Source organism: Netta rufina (assembly GCF_964035555.1).
Source record: "Netta rufina genome assembly, chromosome: 12".
Lineage (NCBI taxonomy): Eukaryota > Metazoa > Chordata > Aves > Anseriformes > Anatidae > Netta > Netta rufina.
This window is the reverse complement of record NC_140135.1, coordinates 9303750-9319328: the sequence shown is the minus strand read 5'-3', so window position 1 is coordinate 9319328 and position 15579 is coordinate 9303750. Positions and strand designations below refer to the sequence as shown.

The 15579-nt window shown below is 38.4% G+C and overlaps 1 protein-coding gene across 1 annotated transcript in view; it reads left to right on the top strand.

Annotated features, from left to right (window-relative positions):
- Positions 1-15579, top strand: part of AFF2 (ALF transcription elongation factor 2) — a gene marked incomplete at both ends in the record, with an annotated part of 326636 nt that overhangs the window by 226673 nt on the left and 84384 nt on the right. Inside the window, one exon of the mRNA XM_084294301.1 lies at positions 14974-15025. Coding sequence (XP_084150427.1) covers positions 14974-15025 — 52 coding nt within the window. The remainder of the gene's footprint in view (positions 1-14973; positions 15026-15579) is intronic.

Here is a 15579-nt window from a genome sequence, read left to right as displayed (position 1 = left end):
CTTTCTTCATAGTTGTAAAGCCTTACCTGAAGTTTTAAATGGCATCTGCAAAACAAACATTTATTTGTGCGTTGCTTGGTGATCAGCCACCCCTAGCAGAGTAGCTAATTTATTTTAAATACTAGAAAATGGTTTTCAAATTTAGGTGAATGTGGCAGTCAGTTTAGCAGGGCTTCTTTTGCAGTGTGTGGCTGCACTAACTCTGTTTTCTCATTCCTCTTCTTTTGAAGTTAATGAGAGCTCTAAGGATAGGAATATAGATGGATTGAAATAAATTATGTTTTATGGTAATCAAATTCCATTTTCCAGACACATTTTTTAACAAGAAAGTGTTCATCAGACTGGGATCCAGGATTTTGGACAAGAAAATAATACAGTTATTTAACTACGGCTGGAAAAAAAAGTGATGGCAGCAAATCTAATAGTGGGATGTCTACGACTTGTCATTTGTGCCAAATTATAAAACCAAATTTAAGCATAAATGCACAACAACACTAGGCAGAAATGCACAACAGAAAAGATTCAGCTACAACTGTATTTCCAAACTGCCTGGGAGTGGAGAGCTGAGTGTGGGGATGAGTTGGGAGCTATTCTGTGCTAAGGCAGCGGTAATTTTATGTTTTTAATTGTCTGTGAGAGACGACATCCAGGCTCTTAATTCATCCACATGTTTTCATGTAGACTTATGCGGAGCAGGACCAATGACTGGCCCAATGAAATCTTTAATTTACTTGTGACATATTGTTTCCACTAGGAGTTGTTGTAGGTCAATTTGAGAACAATTGCTAGGTGAATAAAAGAGAGGAAAAACGTCAAACATTGATCTGGAATATAAGTAAAAAATGGAAATTTAAAATCAATCAAAATATTTATTTTGCTGCCCAGCACAGAGTATTACAGACAGGAAAAGGCTGTATTTTTAAGCATGATTGCTGCTTAGATTTTACCAGAATATATAACTGAGCATGTCTCACGGCCGTCTTATTTTTGTGTAGTATTTCATCCTCTGGCTTTGTGGGGGAACTTTATGCCAGGAGAACTCACTGGAGACTGAGTGACAGATCAGGCTGTTGTCCCACATTCCCTTTCTACTAAATCACAGTTTTCTTTAGATGGAAGGTGGCTATTGTGAAGCTGTCAAACTGAGGAAAGTTAAATGGGCTGAAGTGAAGGCTCGTGTTAACAATAGCAGCTATCTCTGTCAAATGAAAGCTCAGCAGACAGTTACAAGGCAATTCGGCACTGATGGGTGGTCGATTAAAAACAACAAAAGGCAAGATGAATGAAAGGGGAAAATCCCTATTACTTCATGGTAGGAGCAAGGGGAAAACCAAAAATAAAATAAAAATCCCACCTCATCCAACCCTATAGCAATTCGAACAGACTTGTAGTTAGCATGACCTTCATAATCTCAGATATGACACAATAAAACTGACAAGATTATTTTCTCTTCAAGCAGTGCTGAAGTATTTTCGAAGTATTTTCATTGGCAAAAAATCTGGAAAAGTAAAATAAATGCACAGTTCAAGGCAATTGAAGAATTCTTGAATCTGATAACAGCTGGAACATAGTGCCACCAGGAAAAATAGCCAGGTTTTGTGCTAAAAAAATTATGACTTGATCATTTTTTTACAGTGTCATATCTGAGATTTTGAAGGTTACACTGTAGACAACCAGAAGAGGATTAGAGAGAAATTATCTTTGAGCTCAAGGGAGCACCAATTTAAATTGGATTTGTGATATAACTTTTGCATTACCTTAGGAGATGAAAGGTAGTGTTGCATCCTGATAGTTACCCGACTACCTAACCATATGTATCAACTGGACTAATCTGTAGATTAACAGCTTTTGCACCAAGTGCAAGGTGTATCATGCAATTTCCTCTTCGTGGGACTCATCCTGTTCCCACTGAGCTAAGATCAAAACTCAGCAGAAGTTGGGGAGGGCCTTACAGCTTGTATGTCAGGCATAAGCTAAAGGTATACACTCTGATGATAATTAGCACTAAGATTTAGAATTTCAACAGCAAGTACATAAAGTAAGATGAGAAAGTAAAAAAATAATAGTAAAGAAAAAAGCAATTTATTATTGTTTGTAACTATCCTTATCAGAAGTTAAGTTTTAAAATCTTAGTGAAATTTGGTCGGAGTCAAGCACCTACACCCACTTAGATCCTATGAAATTCCCGTTCCTTTTCTTACAATATAAATGCAAGGAAGCATTTCATGACATTCAGAAAGCCAAGGAAAACAAATATGTTCTTACACAGCACACAATTAGGGCTCAGGTTGCTGCCAACAGCAGAGCCAGGGTTCAAAAAGATTCTGAAAAAAAGATTGGAATAAAAAATTTGGGAGACATATGTGCTCCACGGGCATGAGGAACCAACATTTACTTCCAGTTATATTAGGACAAATTCTGTGCCAACAAATTGTCGCATTGAACCATCTCCCGTGATAAGATGCAGACTTAGATGTACCATGGGCCTGATCCAGTCTGACAATTTTGATATATTATAGTATTATTTGTCTCTGTAATGCTGTGACATTATTAGAGTTTATCAATAAAATTTAGTCTGCATCACTTCTAGGTTTTGTCCTAGAGGAAAAGATTTAGTATCCGTTTATCAATTTTATGTACTAATACTTTTGTTTATTTGTCTTATAATATCATCAAGATAGTCTATTCATGGCCAAAGAAACAGGGTGCCAGGCCTAGTATAAACGTACAAAAGAGGAGGAAAAAAAAAAATCAATATTTGGGATTTTTCTTTTCTATAATGTTTTTATCACTGAGGACCATGTTATGATTTTTTTTTTAATGGTGTCATGCGTTTCATCTAATAACTAATTTGGGAATATGAAAACTATATTTACCTACCTGTCAGAGAATCAACTGAGATGTATTCTTTAAAACCGTTGTGATAAAGTGATGATGTAGGGAGACAGTTGTTGTATCTCCTTGCTAGAAGGAGGTCATCTTTCTCCTGCTCTTGGAAATGACAATGTGTGTCATGTTCTCACTAGGATCAATACCATGACAGTAATTTGCAGGGTTTGCTATGAGTAATTAGGTATAAACAGTGGCTGTGGATATCTTTACCGTACCCTTTTAAACCAATTACTGAATATTCTTTTCTTGGTTCCTCCCAGCTTCATCCTTCTAACACTGGAGAGGGTTTCTCAAGCACAGATTAGCAGATAGTTCAAAAGTAACCTGGGCTTCCTGGGGAATATGGAGAACAGAGAGTATCTGTATGTGGAGTGTGTGTGAACGTGGGGAAATGCTAGGTTTTCCAGAGTTATACTATTTGCAACGATACTGAAAAAAAAAATAATAATAACCTCTGTAGATTTCAGACCAAAGTGTGGTTTAAGCATGTGGTATAATTTATAGGGTAAACAAACTTTCAGTAAGAGCTAACTATATCAGGAAACTTGTTTAACATGCACAGAAGGCACTGTTAAATTATTTCAGTGCCATAATTCAAAATGCTGGGGAAAATTCTCCTGTATTATAGCCAGTGCAAGATTGGGTCTGCAGCCAAGTACATCGACATAAATGTTCAACTGTCTGGGGAAATACAAGTCTTACACTGTTACTTAGGGGAAAATGTGCACAGACATGGTGGAGCCCCTTATGAAACAATCCTCATTTTGTTAAACAATAGGATCAAATTTTCAATCAGGTTATCAAGCATATTGCATTCTTCAAGCTTGCCAAGCAAAGAGAAAGTATCAGCATGAAGACTGATATATTTTTACAGAATTAATGATGTATGAAACCTGGAAGTGGAAACATACATTTTCATTTTATCCTCTAATTTTTCTTTTTACGTTAAAAGTGAAAGAAAATGCTTGGAAGTATTTGCAGTTATTCATATCTGTTTATCTTAGAGTGATTATCAGAGCAAACAGTGTCAGGCATTGTGTTTGGATCTGAGCCTGAAAAATAATGCTTGCAGGAGCAAGGATTACTTCCATGAGTCAGTATTTTCAGAACTGTGCCTGGTACTTGATTTCTATCATGCATATTCAGTGCCTTATAAATCATCCCGATTCAGAAATCATTTACGTATTTTTTTCATTTATCCCCTCTATTTGTATTACTTCTAGTACGTGCTAGGTTCACTCCATTTATACATTTTTAGATTGATCCGCAGGATGTTCATTTAAGGATAAATGTGAACTGTCTTACTGAAGATTCATTTCTCTTTGCAAAGTTTGTATTGGATCTATGTGGTAGGTGTTGTGACTTTGGGATGTGGGATTTTGCAGCTACAGTAGAATTGGCTTTCAAAACTGACCAGAAATTTAATGCAGTGAAAATAAAACTCATCTTCCTCGAGATCATCTTATCTTCGCTTTCTATGGGGATTTTTTTCCTGATTGATGAGCCCTGAACACCCTTGTGTACCAGGCAGAGTCCAGCAGTATATTTATAAAGCTGTAATGAGTTTGCAGCATTGAAAACCCCAGGCAGTTCTCTCATGCACTCATAATAAGCCCTGGGCACTTGCTCATCTTCTTCATGCCTGACCCCGGCTCTTTACTCACCCTGCACCATCAGCATGCCAGCACACAGGACTTCATGCCCTCTTGGAATCCTGCTTTGGTAATGCACACCCCTGAAAATATCTCTTCAAGCCAAGTGCTAAGCTTAAAGCACTCTCAAAAAATCTGTCGCGTGACAAGTTTCACTTTCCTCTGTATGAACAAACACTGTTTCCAAACTAAAACTGCCATTCTCCATAGCCTAACACATCACCAAAAGCCATGGTGTGGCTGCCTTGCATTGCCTTTTCAGTTTCTGCCACTGGAAGTCCTTCCTTTACAAGTCTTTATTAAACACCTTGAGTCTTCCTCTCAAACAACCAAAGAAATACTCTTCAGTTTTATGAAGTTGTTGTTCATTTGCACTGAAATGAAGCAGCCAGACCCCTTTATTGAGTTACAGGACACTCACCCACAATTCATTCATGAGGACAAATTGACAGGGATCTCAGGTTGAGAGGCTTTTTGAATCCCTGGGGTCAGAGTCTGTTGGCATTCTTCCACTCATCTGATTAGTTAGGGTCCACTCACACTGAACTATTTAAAATAGAAGCGCATTGTTCACACTGCTGCTTTTTTAGAGGCCAGTGTTGTGAAAGAAGTTGGCAGGTTTTGCCTTCAGCTTGCTCCTTGCCAAATATTCTTTATCCTTTCTGTGAAGGGATGAGTAGATGAGCAGTGTATGAGCTTTAGAGGCTTTCCTGAGTTCTGTTAAAGGAGTTTGCAAGCTTCTTCAAATTAGGAAGCACTATAATTTCAGTAGTCCAATGGTCAGTAATGGCAATGGTCAGTTAAAAATGGTGTTTCTAACAGAGGAAAATCTGCTTTGTATTCAGAAGAAGAGACCATGCATCTACTCCTTTCCTATCCCTTCCATTCATCTTCCAAAGCAAGGCTGGCACAAGTGTACATGTATATCCTACAAAAGCACAGTAAGATATTTTTTTATTTAGTTAGTCTTTAGCATTTTCTGCCTGTGAGTCTTTCATGTCTGCTTTCTCTCTTTTCCACTTTTTACTACTGTTTTTAATGGATTTTCTTTCTCTGTTCACACTTAGTTCATTTTGTCCCTGTCTACTTAACCAAGGAATGAACCTAATGGCATCCATGTTAGAACTGGAAAACTCTATTGGGCCTAATACTTGACAGAAAATAGTTTTTCTCTTCTATGCATACATAAGTTAGGAAAATTGAGGGGAAAAAAAAAGGCAAAAAATAAAAAAGTAAATAAAACACAGGAGGTGATGTGTCTGCATTGAGAAACATTAACTAAGCTGTGCCCTTTTGCAGAGCCGTGTTTGGTTTCAGTTTATAAACATATATTGGCTATGAACACTGTTCAAAGAGCTTGTTAAGGAAAGGGGACTGGAAGGAAATAGCTCTCATGTTAATTTTAGTCAAGAGGTTGTTGGGTCTTGCTATGGCTAAAAGGATTTAAAGTAGGGAAATGGTTTGTGGACTGGGGATAAATTGTCCTGTTTAGTTTATTTACTTGACACCTTGTACTCAGCACCCAGGGTCCAGGCAGCTGCTTTGATTTGCTCACTCAGAGTTTTCTTTGCATCTCTTTTGGATTTCAGATCCACCCTTACACCTGAAGGGTGGATCAAGTCAACTAACCTCGTGGAGGAAGACTGCAAAGCCACCCCATCCTCCCAAGTTCCTGCTGCAGAAATGTGCCAGAGCAGTGAGAAAGAAGCAGAGGTCCCCTTGTGCATGTTGTGCTCTGTATTGGAGGCATAGGACACCCATTGGCCTCAGCAGCTACTGCAAATGGGCTGTGGTATGCACAGATACTGGCCCCAACGTCGTACAGCTGGTGTGGACAGGCTGTGGCTGCCAGTGGAGCTCTCAGGTTGGAACAGACTAGAGCTGTGGATGAGCTGTGCCCTATAGCAGGCCCTGGGGGAGTTTCCCTACCTCGTCACTCTGCTCTCCAGTTCCTCACAGTCCTAGTACCTATGCTGGAGAGGGACTGAGTTCATCTCAGTCCATATGCCCTCTGTAAAGCGCCTTGAGGGCTTGCTGTCATTCTTATCACTGACACCGAATTGCAGTCTCTCTCCATGACGCTGAACTCTGCAGACAGCATTTTGGAATTAGAGGCAAATAGTTCAAGCAGCAGAAACGATTTTATGTGTTTAAGTAGAGTTCAGAGCTGCAAAAAAATGCATCAATATAGAGGTTTTAATGAACACAATAGCTGCTTCCACTCCAGACCAGGTTATTGAAGCTTAAGATTTCCAGACACAACTCATTTCCAATCTGCAGAAACAAAAGGACTCTACTCTTCAGATACAAGATTAGTCAATGTAAGTGGAAAACAGTGCACACAGAAAGATTTGTGAATGTCATGTTGGTACTGACAGCTCATCAAACAGCTCCTTGAAGGAGCTTTGCTACCAGATTAAAAATGGAATAAAATAAAAGATAAAAGAACATAATCAGTGAATTAAATTAATGCCCTTCCATATGCACTGTAGAGCATTGGATAGACGAGGCAGTCTTATGTTATTTGTTCCCTGGTGAACAACTCTTTTTAATATATTTTCTGGTATGATTTTTTAAAGTCACCTTTGCAAGTTGCTATGGAATTATCAATCATTGTTTAACTGTGTGCTAAGTTCCCAAAGCCTTTGTGTGTAAATATGCCAGCTGAAGGCTTGTTTACCAGAGGAAATACTGGTGCTCTGGCTAGGAGACAGTTTTAATCAAATATGGTTGCAGTAAGCAGGTGTTTTTCATGCGGAATGTATTGGAAATGAGTATGTATCACAGAAATGGCTCTTGGACTATATATTCTTCTTGGTAAATAGCAGAACCTGAAATTGTATCGGTTGTTGTGCTTGTGCAGATGGAAAACAGGAGAAGCTTTGTGCACGCTAGCAGAATATGGCACACTAGAAAGGTGGGGGTCCTCATTTTATTCTTCAAAAACTTCAAAACGAGTACAAATTTCACACAGGAGTTTTTAGAAACTGTGATTAGTCCTCCCCTTTATTGTTCCTGGAGCTATGCTTTTCTTTGTTCTTGTCTCCTTTCTTCTTTATTTTTTTTCCATTTTTCTTCGTGATACATCCTTCTGAGGCCTTTCCAAATGGGAGCATGTGATACTGAGGAGTCCTTGCACACTGAGGGAGACACAATGTAACAGAGATTGCAGTTTTCTAGACAGAAGGCATAAAGGCAAGAATATCAATGCACCCGCTTGAATCAAAAAGATACTGCTTTTCTTGACTTTTTAAACTAATCATGCTATTCAACTATTTTGTTCCAATCCTGTTCCCAGGGAAAATTTCCAATAGAATGGACCTCAGTAACAGTGCGAGTCAGGAAAGTATTGGGTATGCTACAACATTATTCATGCTAAACATCTCCATCTATGTTAACGTACAGATCAAATTTGGAAGCAGGTTTCTCCCTCCTCCCAAAGTTCTTGTCTTGGCTTTAATGAAAAGCAAAATGCCTGTCAACAGAGCAGTTGTTGCAATGCACTTAGTAGCAACTTAATATTTTAGTTGCCTGTAAGAGATTTTTATGCATGGAGATTAATGGATGGCTAGATAAAGAAATTCTTCTGCTGAAAGAATTCATTTTGCTTAATCCTTTTGAAATTAAGAGATGATATGGAGAGGTGAGTAATGAAGTGCACTCTCTGATTGTGAGGTACCTAATAGATAACCACAGGGGTTACTTTTCTCTCACCAGCTGTAATTACACTAATTACTGATATGGTGCCAGAAACACTAAGGCAGACTGAGTGTGACAACACAAAATGGAGTGTTTCTTAGCGAGACATCTTTCTCCATCAGCTGGACCAGAGGGAGGCTGACCGTGTTATGAGGCTAATGTGTGCCTTCTCCTGTGGGAGGGAAGAGACCAGGTACCTCTATCGCTCATAGGCTTTTTGGCAGTTGAGGCACGAAAGATGACTTCAGTTCTTTCTAAAGGGAGGCAATTTCAGGCCAGAGGCTGAGGATCTTATCTATTCTTCAAGCAAATTGGTTCTAATCAGGCCACTGAAGCTACTCAGATGAGTAGAAGTTACACCTGTGAGTAAGAGCTCACCACACTGAGCTTGTCATTGACCAGAATGTAATAAAGGAGAATGCTGGATAAGGAGAAGGAAAAATTAATAAACTACATTTAAGTATATATAAAATCACTGGACAAGTGGCCCTGAATATTAAGGTAAATGGTGCTTGTAAATTCCATTTAATCTTCTGAGATTTCCTTTTACCGTAACTCTTATACTATCTCAGAGGAAATATTTTAAAGATGACTTGTACATTTCAGCAAAAGAATGAATATCAGGTTCCAAGATTTATAGATGGAATATTTTAAAACAAAAGATCTTCTTTTTTCCTTTGGTATTACTCTACCATTTATTTTCATTTCCCCAGGTTCTTTGTCCACTGTATTATGAACTTCTCGGGGGAAATCTATTGTTAGATGTTTTCACACATGTAGTTCCCCTTCCTCCCCCTTGATGAATGATAAAATTGTGCTCCAGTGTGTGCAACACATTCTTGAAATACATCTGAATTCCATTATACAGTTTGTCATTTGCATGATACCTTTTGAGTTACCACTCTCAGAGAAGTCCTATATACTACAGAGAAACACACTAGGAAAATGAAAAACAAGTTCAGTATATTTCCAGAGGGTAAACTGGCATAGCTTGTGTTGATCTGATGGCCTTATTTCCATGAAAGTTCAGGAGTAGAAAAGGTTGCACGTCAGTGCCAGTCACTAGTTGCACAGACAGTGTTCCCTCTACATAAGTATTGCAGCAAACAAGTTTAACAAGGGCTTTGTAGCTCAAGTTGGTAAAACGTTACTTTTTTCACCTCAAAGATGTGTCTTTGATTCCTGCCTTTTCTGGATTTAAGTCGTATTAAGTATCACAAGGGAAATTTGCAATAACAGTCTACGCTCTCTTTTTAATATTGAACAGTATAACTAGTTGTAGCACATGCATCTCCAATCTGAGTCATACAAACCTTCATTTTAGTGTCCATTTGTATCAGTGGAAGGCTGAAGCAAGAGGGAACTGCTGAGAAACTTGGAGAGCTCCCAGTGTCATTTGTATGCTCCCTGCACCTACCACTGCTTCTCCTGATCAGAGCTTTGCTGTGTCTCTTGTGTTAGTAGGCTTTGTTTCATCCTTGCCTTTTCTTGTCAGACAAAATTAAGTGGTACATTCTCCACTAATGGGACAGAAGCATGGTTTACCCGTTGAGGTTGCAAGGACAGTATTACAGATTTACAAAATAAAAGCTGAGTATTTTGAAAAGCAAGAATCTTAAATATGTATTTAAGATGCTTGTGTTTGTTGTGGTATGATCCAGATGTGATATGCATTTTGTAGAAATGTGGTTTGATGTGAGCAAGTTAATTTTCTGGGCAGCTCAGGATTAGGGAATTTCCCAGTATTCTCTTCACTGTGTGCTTGCAACCCCCTCTTCCCTTTCCTCCATCCTTTCCATTCCCACAAGGCTTTTTTTACACGTGAATAGAGCTCCAGTGCAGTGGTGAACTGATCTGAGAGCAAATTAGAAGTGCAGAACCTGGATCCTATATTTAGGCTGCATTTCAAGCACCTCTTCTTCCCTGATGAAGCTGTCTCATGAAACCTACAGCATCTTATAAACGCAGTGTTCTCCCGGCATGGCCCTTCACAAGCAGAGCAGGAAGAAATGCATAGTGTTCTCAGAAGCTTGCTGGCAATACGGACCTTATTCACTTGGAAAAAAGCATTTAAATAAGTTATACCTGAAACCAACGAAAGGATGTTGAGCTGTGAATGTACTCCTTTAAGAAGTTATAATGCTCTATAAAGTACCTGGAATTAAAGTGTACCATGATGGTGCTTTTTCAGAGAGGAGAATATTTCACATCTCCCAGTCATATCTTGACTTACTTATTCACAGGATCCCAAACCAGCAAATGTGGTGTGCACAAAACACCTGCTGAACCCTGCCGTAGGGATGGCTACAAGCGCCTGTCACACACAGTTTCAGTGTGTGTGTAGCTGACCTTGGTGGCACCCCACTAAGTCACAGCCCAGACCCGGAGCTGAATTTGGGGTTCTGCTGCTTTTGCTCCTCCCTGGATGGATGGGTGGGAAAGCCCATTTGGGTGACCCCAAATATCCCATTAAATCCTAGGTCATCTTGCTCTGCAGCTTTGGTCTCTCACTATTCATGACTTCTTTGAGCAGTTCAAAAAGGGTGCCCAGGCTTATATTGTAACTGAGCAACACATGTTGTAAGAACTGTGTGGAGTGGCTAGAGGGACTCCATGACTCATTTGTGTTGAAAATGAACAAGAAAAAAGGTGTAAAATGAAGTCTTGCCTGCTGAGAAACAGAAGCCATGGTGGGACTTCCATAAACTTTTAATATTGTCTGTTAATAGAACAGCCATAGAGGGTTTTCGGATTAATACACTTTTAAACTGTTATCCAGCATTTTTTTTATTTTATTTTTTTAATTATACTTTGGGCAACATGTGTAGAGTCAAAGAAAAGATAAAAATTTAGCTTGCTGTGCCAAAATCATCATAAACGGATCTAAAAATAGCTCACTTTGATTTAAGTTCATCTCATCTTATTTTCATGTCCATTGCAAGTTGAAGTCTGCTAAAAAAAATATTTCATTGCTACAATATCTGGTAAGACTTTTACAGAAGACATCCTAATAAAGCCCTCATCTAGACATTTGTCTAGTTAAATTTGTAATGTAAGAACAATCTGCTTTGGGAGCTGGTTCATCCCTGGAGGAAGTGGGTATTGTAGTCAGTCAATGAGATTGCCCCTACTTACACCACAGATAAATGTGTTGCTTTGTCACGATGTTTCTGCTTTGCAGTAATTTCACATTCCAAATTACAAACCTCTGAAAATTGTAGATTATAATAAATATGCTGACACAACTTCAACTGATAGAATAAATAGCAATGCTCTAATAATGAAATCAAAAATCCTACTTAATCCCACTCTTTCCCTAAAGTGGTGTTTTGCATTAGCTATGGATGAAAAGACAAACAAGTACATGTATATTCAATAATAATGTCAGCTGGGTCAGAGAAGAATAGGAAATAAAATGAATTTGTAACACCTCTGGAGATAGCTTTTTGATACAGGCAGTTTTCTCTTTGAATTGCCCTCATTGATGGTATTCGTTGTAACTTTAACATATCCACCAAATTGGCCTTTATTAATGGCTGGCCTGATCTTAATAACAAATGTACACTGTAATCTCCAGTCTGCCTGTCTTCTGAGGTTAACAGGTACATAGAGCAGAATAGATAACGTGTATTTACAGGAATCTCTCCCTCAAGAGGGCCTGATTTCATGTTCAAACCAACCAGATAGTGTTTGAGAGAGCTATAGATACAGAGCACTTCTGGCTCAGTGCTTTGAAGCTGAAGTGGGTTACCTTTGTAGTGTGACAGTGAAATAGTCACCTTGGATTAAGGTTGCTGACAGTCTTAAAAAGCCCTTACTGAGCTTTGAGTGTGATCAGATGCTACTTGCTTATAAATGAGAGTTAATGGAAACATTAAATGGTACAAGCTACTATGACCCATGTCTTCAGAATATTAAGCACGGTTTAAAATTGTGGAAGACCATCTAGACCTCTACTTTTTGTAAAATATTACCTCTTCTAGCCTGCTCTGGGAGCAGGTTATTTGAACTCTTCAGCATCCTACTTTCATTTGCACATACTGTGTATTTTTAATTTATCCCCTCACTTCACTCCCTACCATCTATTTGTTGTTGATACCACACTTGGTTTCTCTTTAATTATTCCATCTGCCAGAAGAGTGTGATGCATTTTAGAAGCTGTGTGGTTTAGTTGTTTAACCTTTGAGTTTTGTAACTGAATGAGATGACATATTCTTCATTTAGCGGAACTGGCTAAGAAGAATTATATACTCCAAGTGATAAGCTTGAAACTGCTAAAGAAATACCAAAAACCAATTTTTTTCCTCTCTCTAGTCATCTAAACATCCATTAGTCCCTTGAAGGGAACTCATAAATCCTGCAAATTTAGTTTATCTGAAACCAACTCTAACAGTTGTCCTTCCTACTAATCATGTTTTATATCCATTTTATATTTTTCAATATTCAATAAACATGTCTTGTGCTTACTGTACTTGTTGGAAAGTATCTGCAGCGTAGGCTGTATAAGGACAGTTATTAATCAGCCATTTCAGATGACTGTTTGGTTAGTTTAGTAAGTGTACTCATTTATCTTTTTTATTTTTTTTTCTTTGTTCTTTCCATCTATCTAATGTGGAATTTCTTTTGTCCTTTTTGTTTTATTTCTACCAGAATATGTCAAAAAGGAACTTAACATGTAACAAAAGGGAAAAAAAAATCTGATAGCTGGAAAGAGGAAAAAAAAAAAAAAAACCACCTTTTGGGCTTCATTCATGAAACGATCCTTTGCATTTCGTCCTCTTAGATCTGCATTAAAAAATAATAATAAAGCACATTATCTAGCAGTGTGGCTCTGAAGCAGTAGATAATTTACACATTAAAGTGAGATGTAGGTTTAAAACTGGGAGTGTAGAAACGAATAAGAGTCAGAATGATATAGTCCTGTATTAAGTTGGTCTCAGTTTCCTGGGGGTATTGTCCTTCTGGTGTGTAATGAGACTTGCAGATAACAATCTGGGGCTGCGGATAGATCGAGGTAGGGCAGCATGTTGAGAACAGCACGGCAAGTAATGACGCTGGGGAAACAAATGAATGTGTCTGCTAGATAAACAGCATAAAAAGTTCCCGTTCATCACCAAAATCCAGGCCTCTAAAGATTAATATTTCCTGAAGAATTCTTACTTTTAGAAGATTTTTTATCAAAGCTACAGTCTCACTTTTACGGGTTCACATATTACAGGGAGGCATCTACCATTTATCAAGAGGTTAATGACTGGTAGTTATATGTCCAGATACTGTGTAACCACGGAGCTGCCCGACAACAGAGGTCACTGAAAGACAGATGACTTACAAACTGGTTTAAAGATCTCCTTGCACTTTCTCTTTTTATAAGAGCACCAGCAGGGCTTCAAACCTTCGGATATTTCCCCATTGGGATTATTGTCCCCTCTTTAAAATTCCATATGCCAGGAGGCTTCCATGATTTACTGGCAGTCCTCAAACAACAACAGAAAAACTTCCTAACAGAACATCCATTGATTGCTACAGTTATTTAAAGGATAACAATAAAAAATCATAGACTTTGGTCTCCATCAAAGCAGCAAGGAAACAGTAATTGCAATTTGCTGGTCTCCTGCAGTGGGTAAAGGAGATCAGCCTGGGAGAAAGGAAGCTCAGCACTTTCAGTGGCTGGCACAGCAGATCTGGGTGAGATGTGCTGATTCATTCATACGTCATCCTGTGAGAAAAGACTTTGTCAAGGTGAAAAGATGGTTGTGAGGTCCAAAGGAATATCAGCTCTGAGGAAGACCACCAGATAAAAGTGTGGATATAGGGGAAGCTGTAGGGGAGAGTATATGGTGGCTGTTATATGTGTTTCTCTTGGTAGACAGACCTTGAAAGAAGAGATCTTTTCTGCAGGGTTGTAACAACAAATAATATGGCTTCTTACCCGGTATGTTTCAACATACTCAAATCTTGCATCTAAATAAATAAATAAATGTATAAGATTAATATTAGCATAGTAGCATGCATTATTGAACTCTTTCTTCTGTCAAGGGAAAGGAAGGAGACTTTGGGACAGCCAAATCTGTTAGGAGTTTCCTTTCCCTTTAAGCAAGGGCAAGGAGTAGTAACATGAGATTTCCCTGTAGGAAAAAAAAAAAAAAAAAAAAAAAGGAAGGGAAAAAGAATATGAATTAGCAGATTCCTACTTTTTGCTCTGCCTTCAGATACTAGCAACTGTGATGTCCCATCAGACCTCAGAGGAGCTCCTCTTCTTGATTTTCCTCATTCTGCACTCTCAGTTTGGTAAGGTGGGATTGGTGCAGGCCTCTACGAAGATCAGTAATACACTAGACCAAGAATGAAACACAGAGGATTTCTCAGCTTTTAGCAGTCTCAGAGCTGAATTTCCTTTCCCCCTTCTGATTTAGAAATACACATAGATGTCTGTGGACTAATCACTGTGAGACAATGTACAAATAAAGGAAGACATGAAGGAGGAACTGCCTACTAAACTTTATGATGGATGAATTTGAAAGTCATTTGTTCTTACCTAGCATCTCAGAAGAACTAATAACATACATACACAGAGTATTCATCGGTTTACTTATCACAGGTCTGATCCTGCTGTTGTTGAATTGAAAAGCAGATTTACCTCTGACTTTGGTGAAAGTGAGATTTGGCCCATTTTATATAACTTTAATTCACAAAGTGTAATTCTGTTTTGTCCTCTCCTTGTTTTTTTCAGAATGCTTGAGGATGATCTGAAACTCAGCAGTGACGAAGATGACAATGAACAGGTAAAATACATTTAAGTGCATGTTGAATGTGTTTGTGTGCAAAAACATTTTGGGGTGCTGCAGAATCCATTATTTTAGGTTTTACCTGCAAGTAAAACAACTTCTGAATCTTTTACAGTTATTCCTAATTCCGCCTTAGGGTGGAGAAACTTTTTTCTTGAATAAGAATATGTTTTGTCAGTTTTGCTAAATTAACTTAGTGAAATTGAACTAAACCAAAACATGACTAGCCTTGGACTAAAAGAACACATATGGCATCATCAGGGAATAGTTAACGTGCTCTGAGTTTCTATCTTCCATTGTACCCAATTAACTGTGGAACGGCCTCCACTTGTTTCACGCTCAATTTCTGAAATTGATGACCTGTTTGGAAGTGAGTGTAAAATAACCACATCAGACCACTATCATAACTGCAGTGTTGTTTTGCACTTTGCAATTCATTTGTAGGATTGCACCCATGAAGTTGGATCTGTAAGTTTTGTTCCAGTAAGTGAGTAAAGGGATGGGAGCCCATAGCCAGTAATTCAGAGATTCCCATTTGTGAGAGGTAAAAT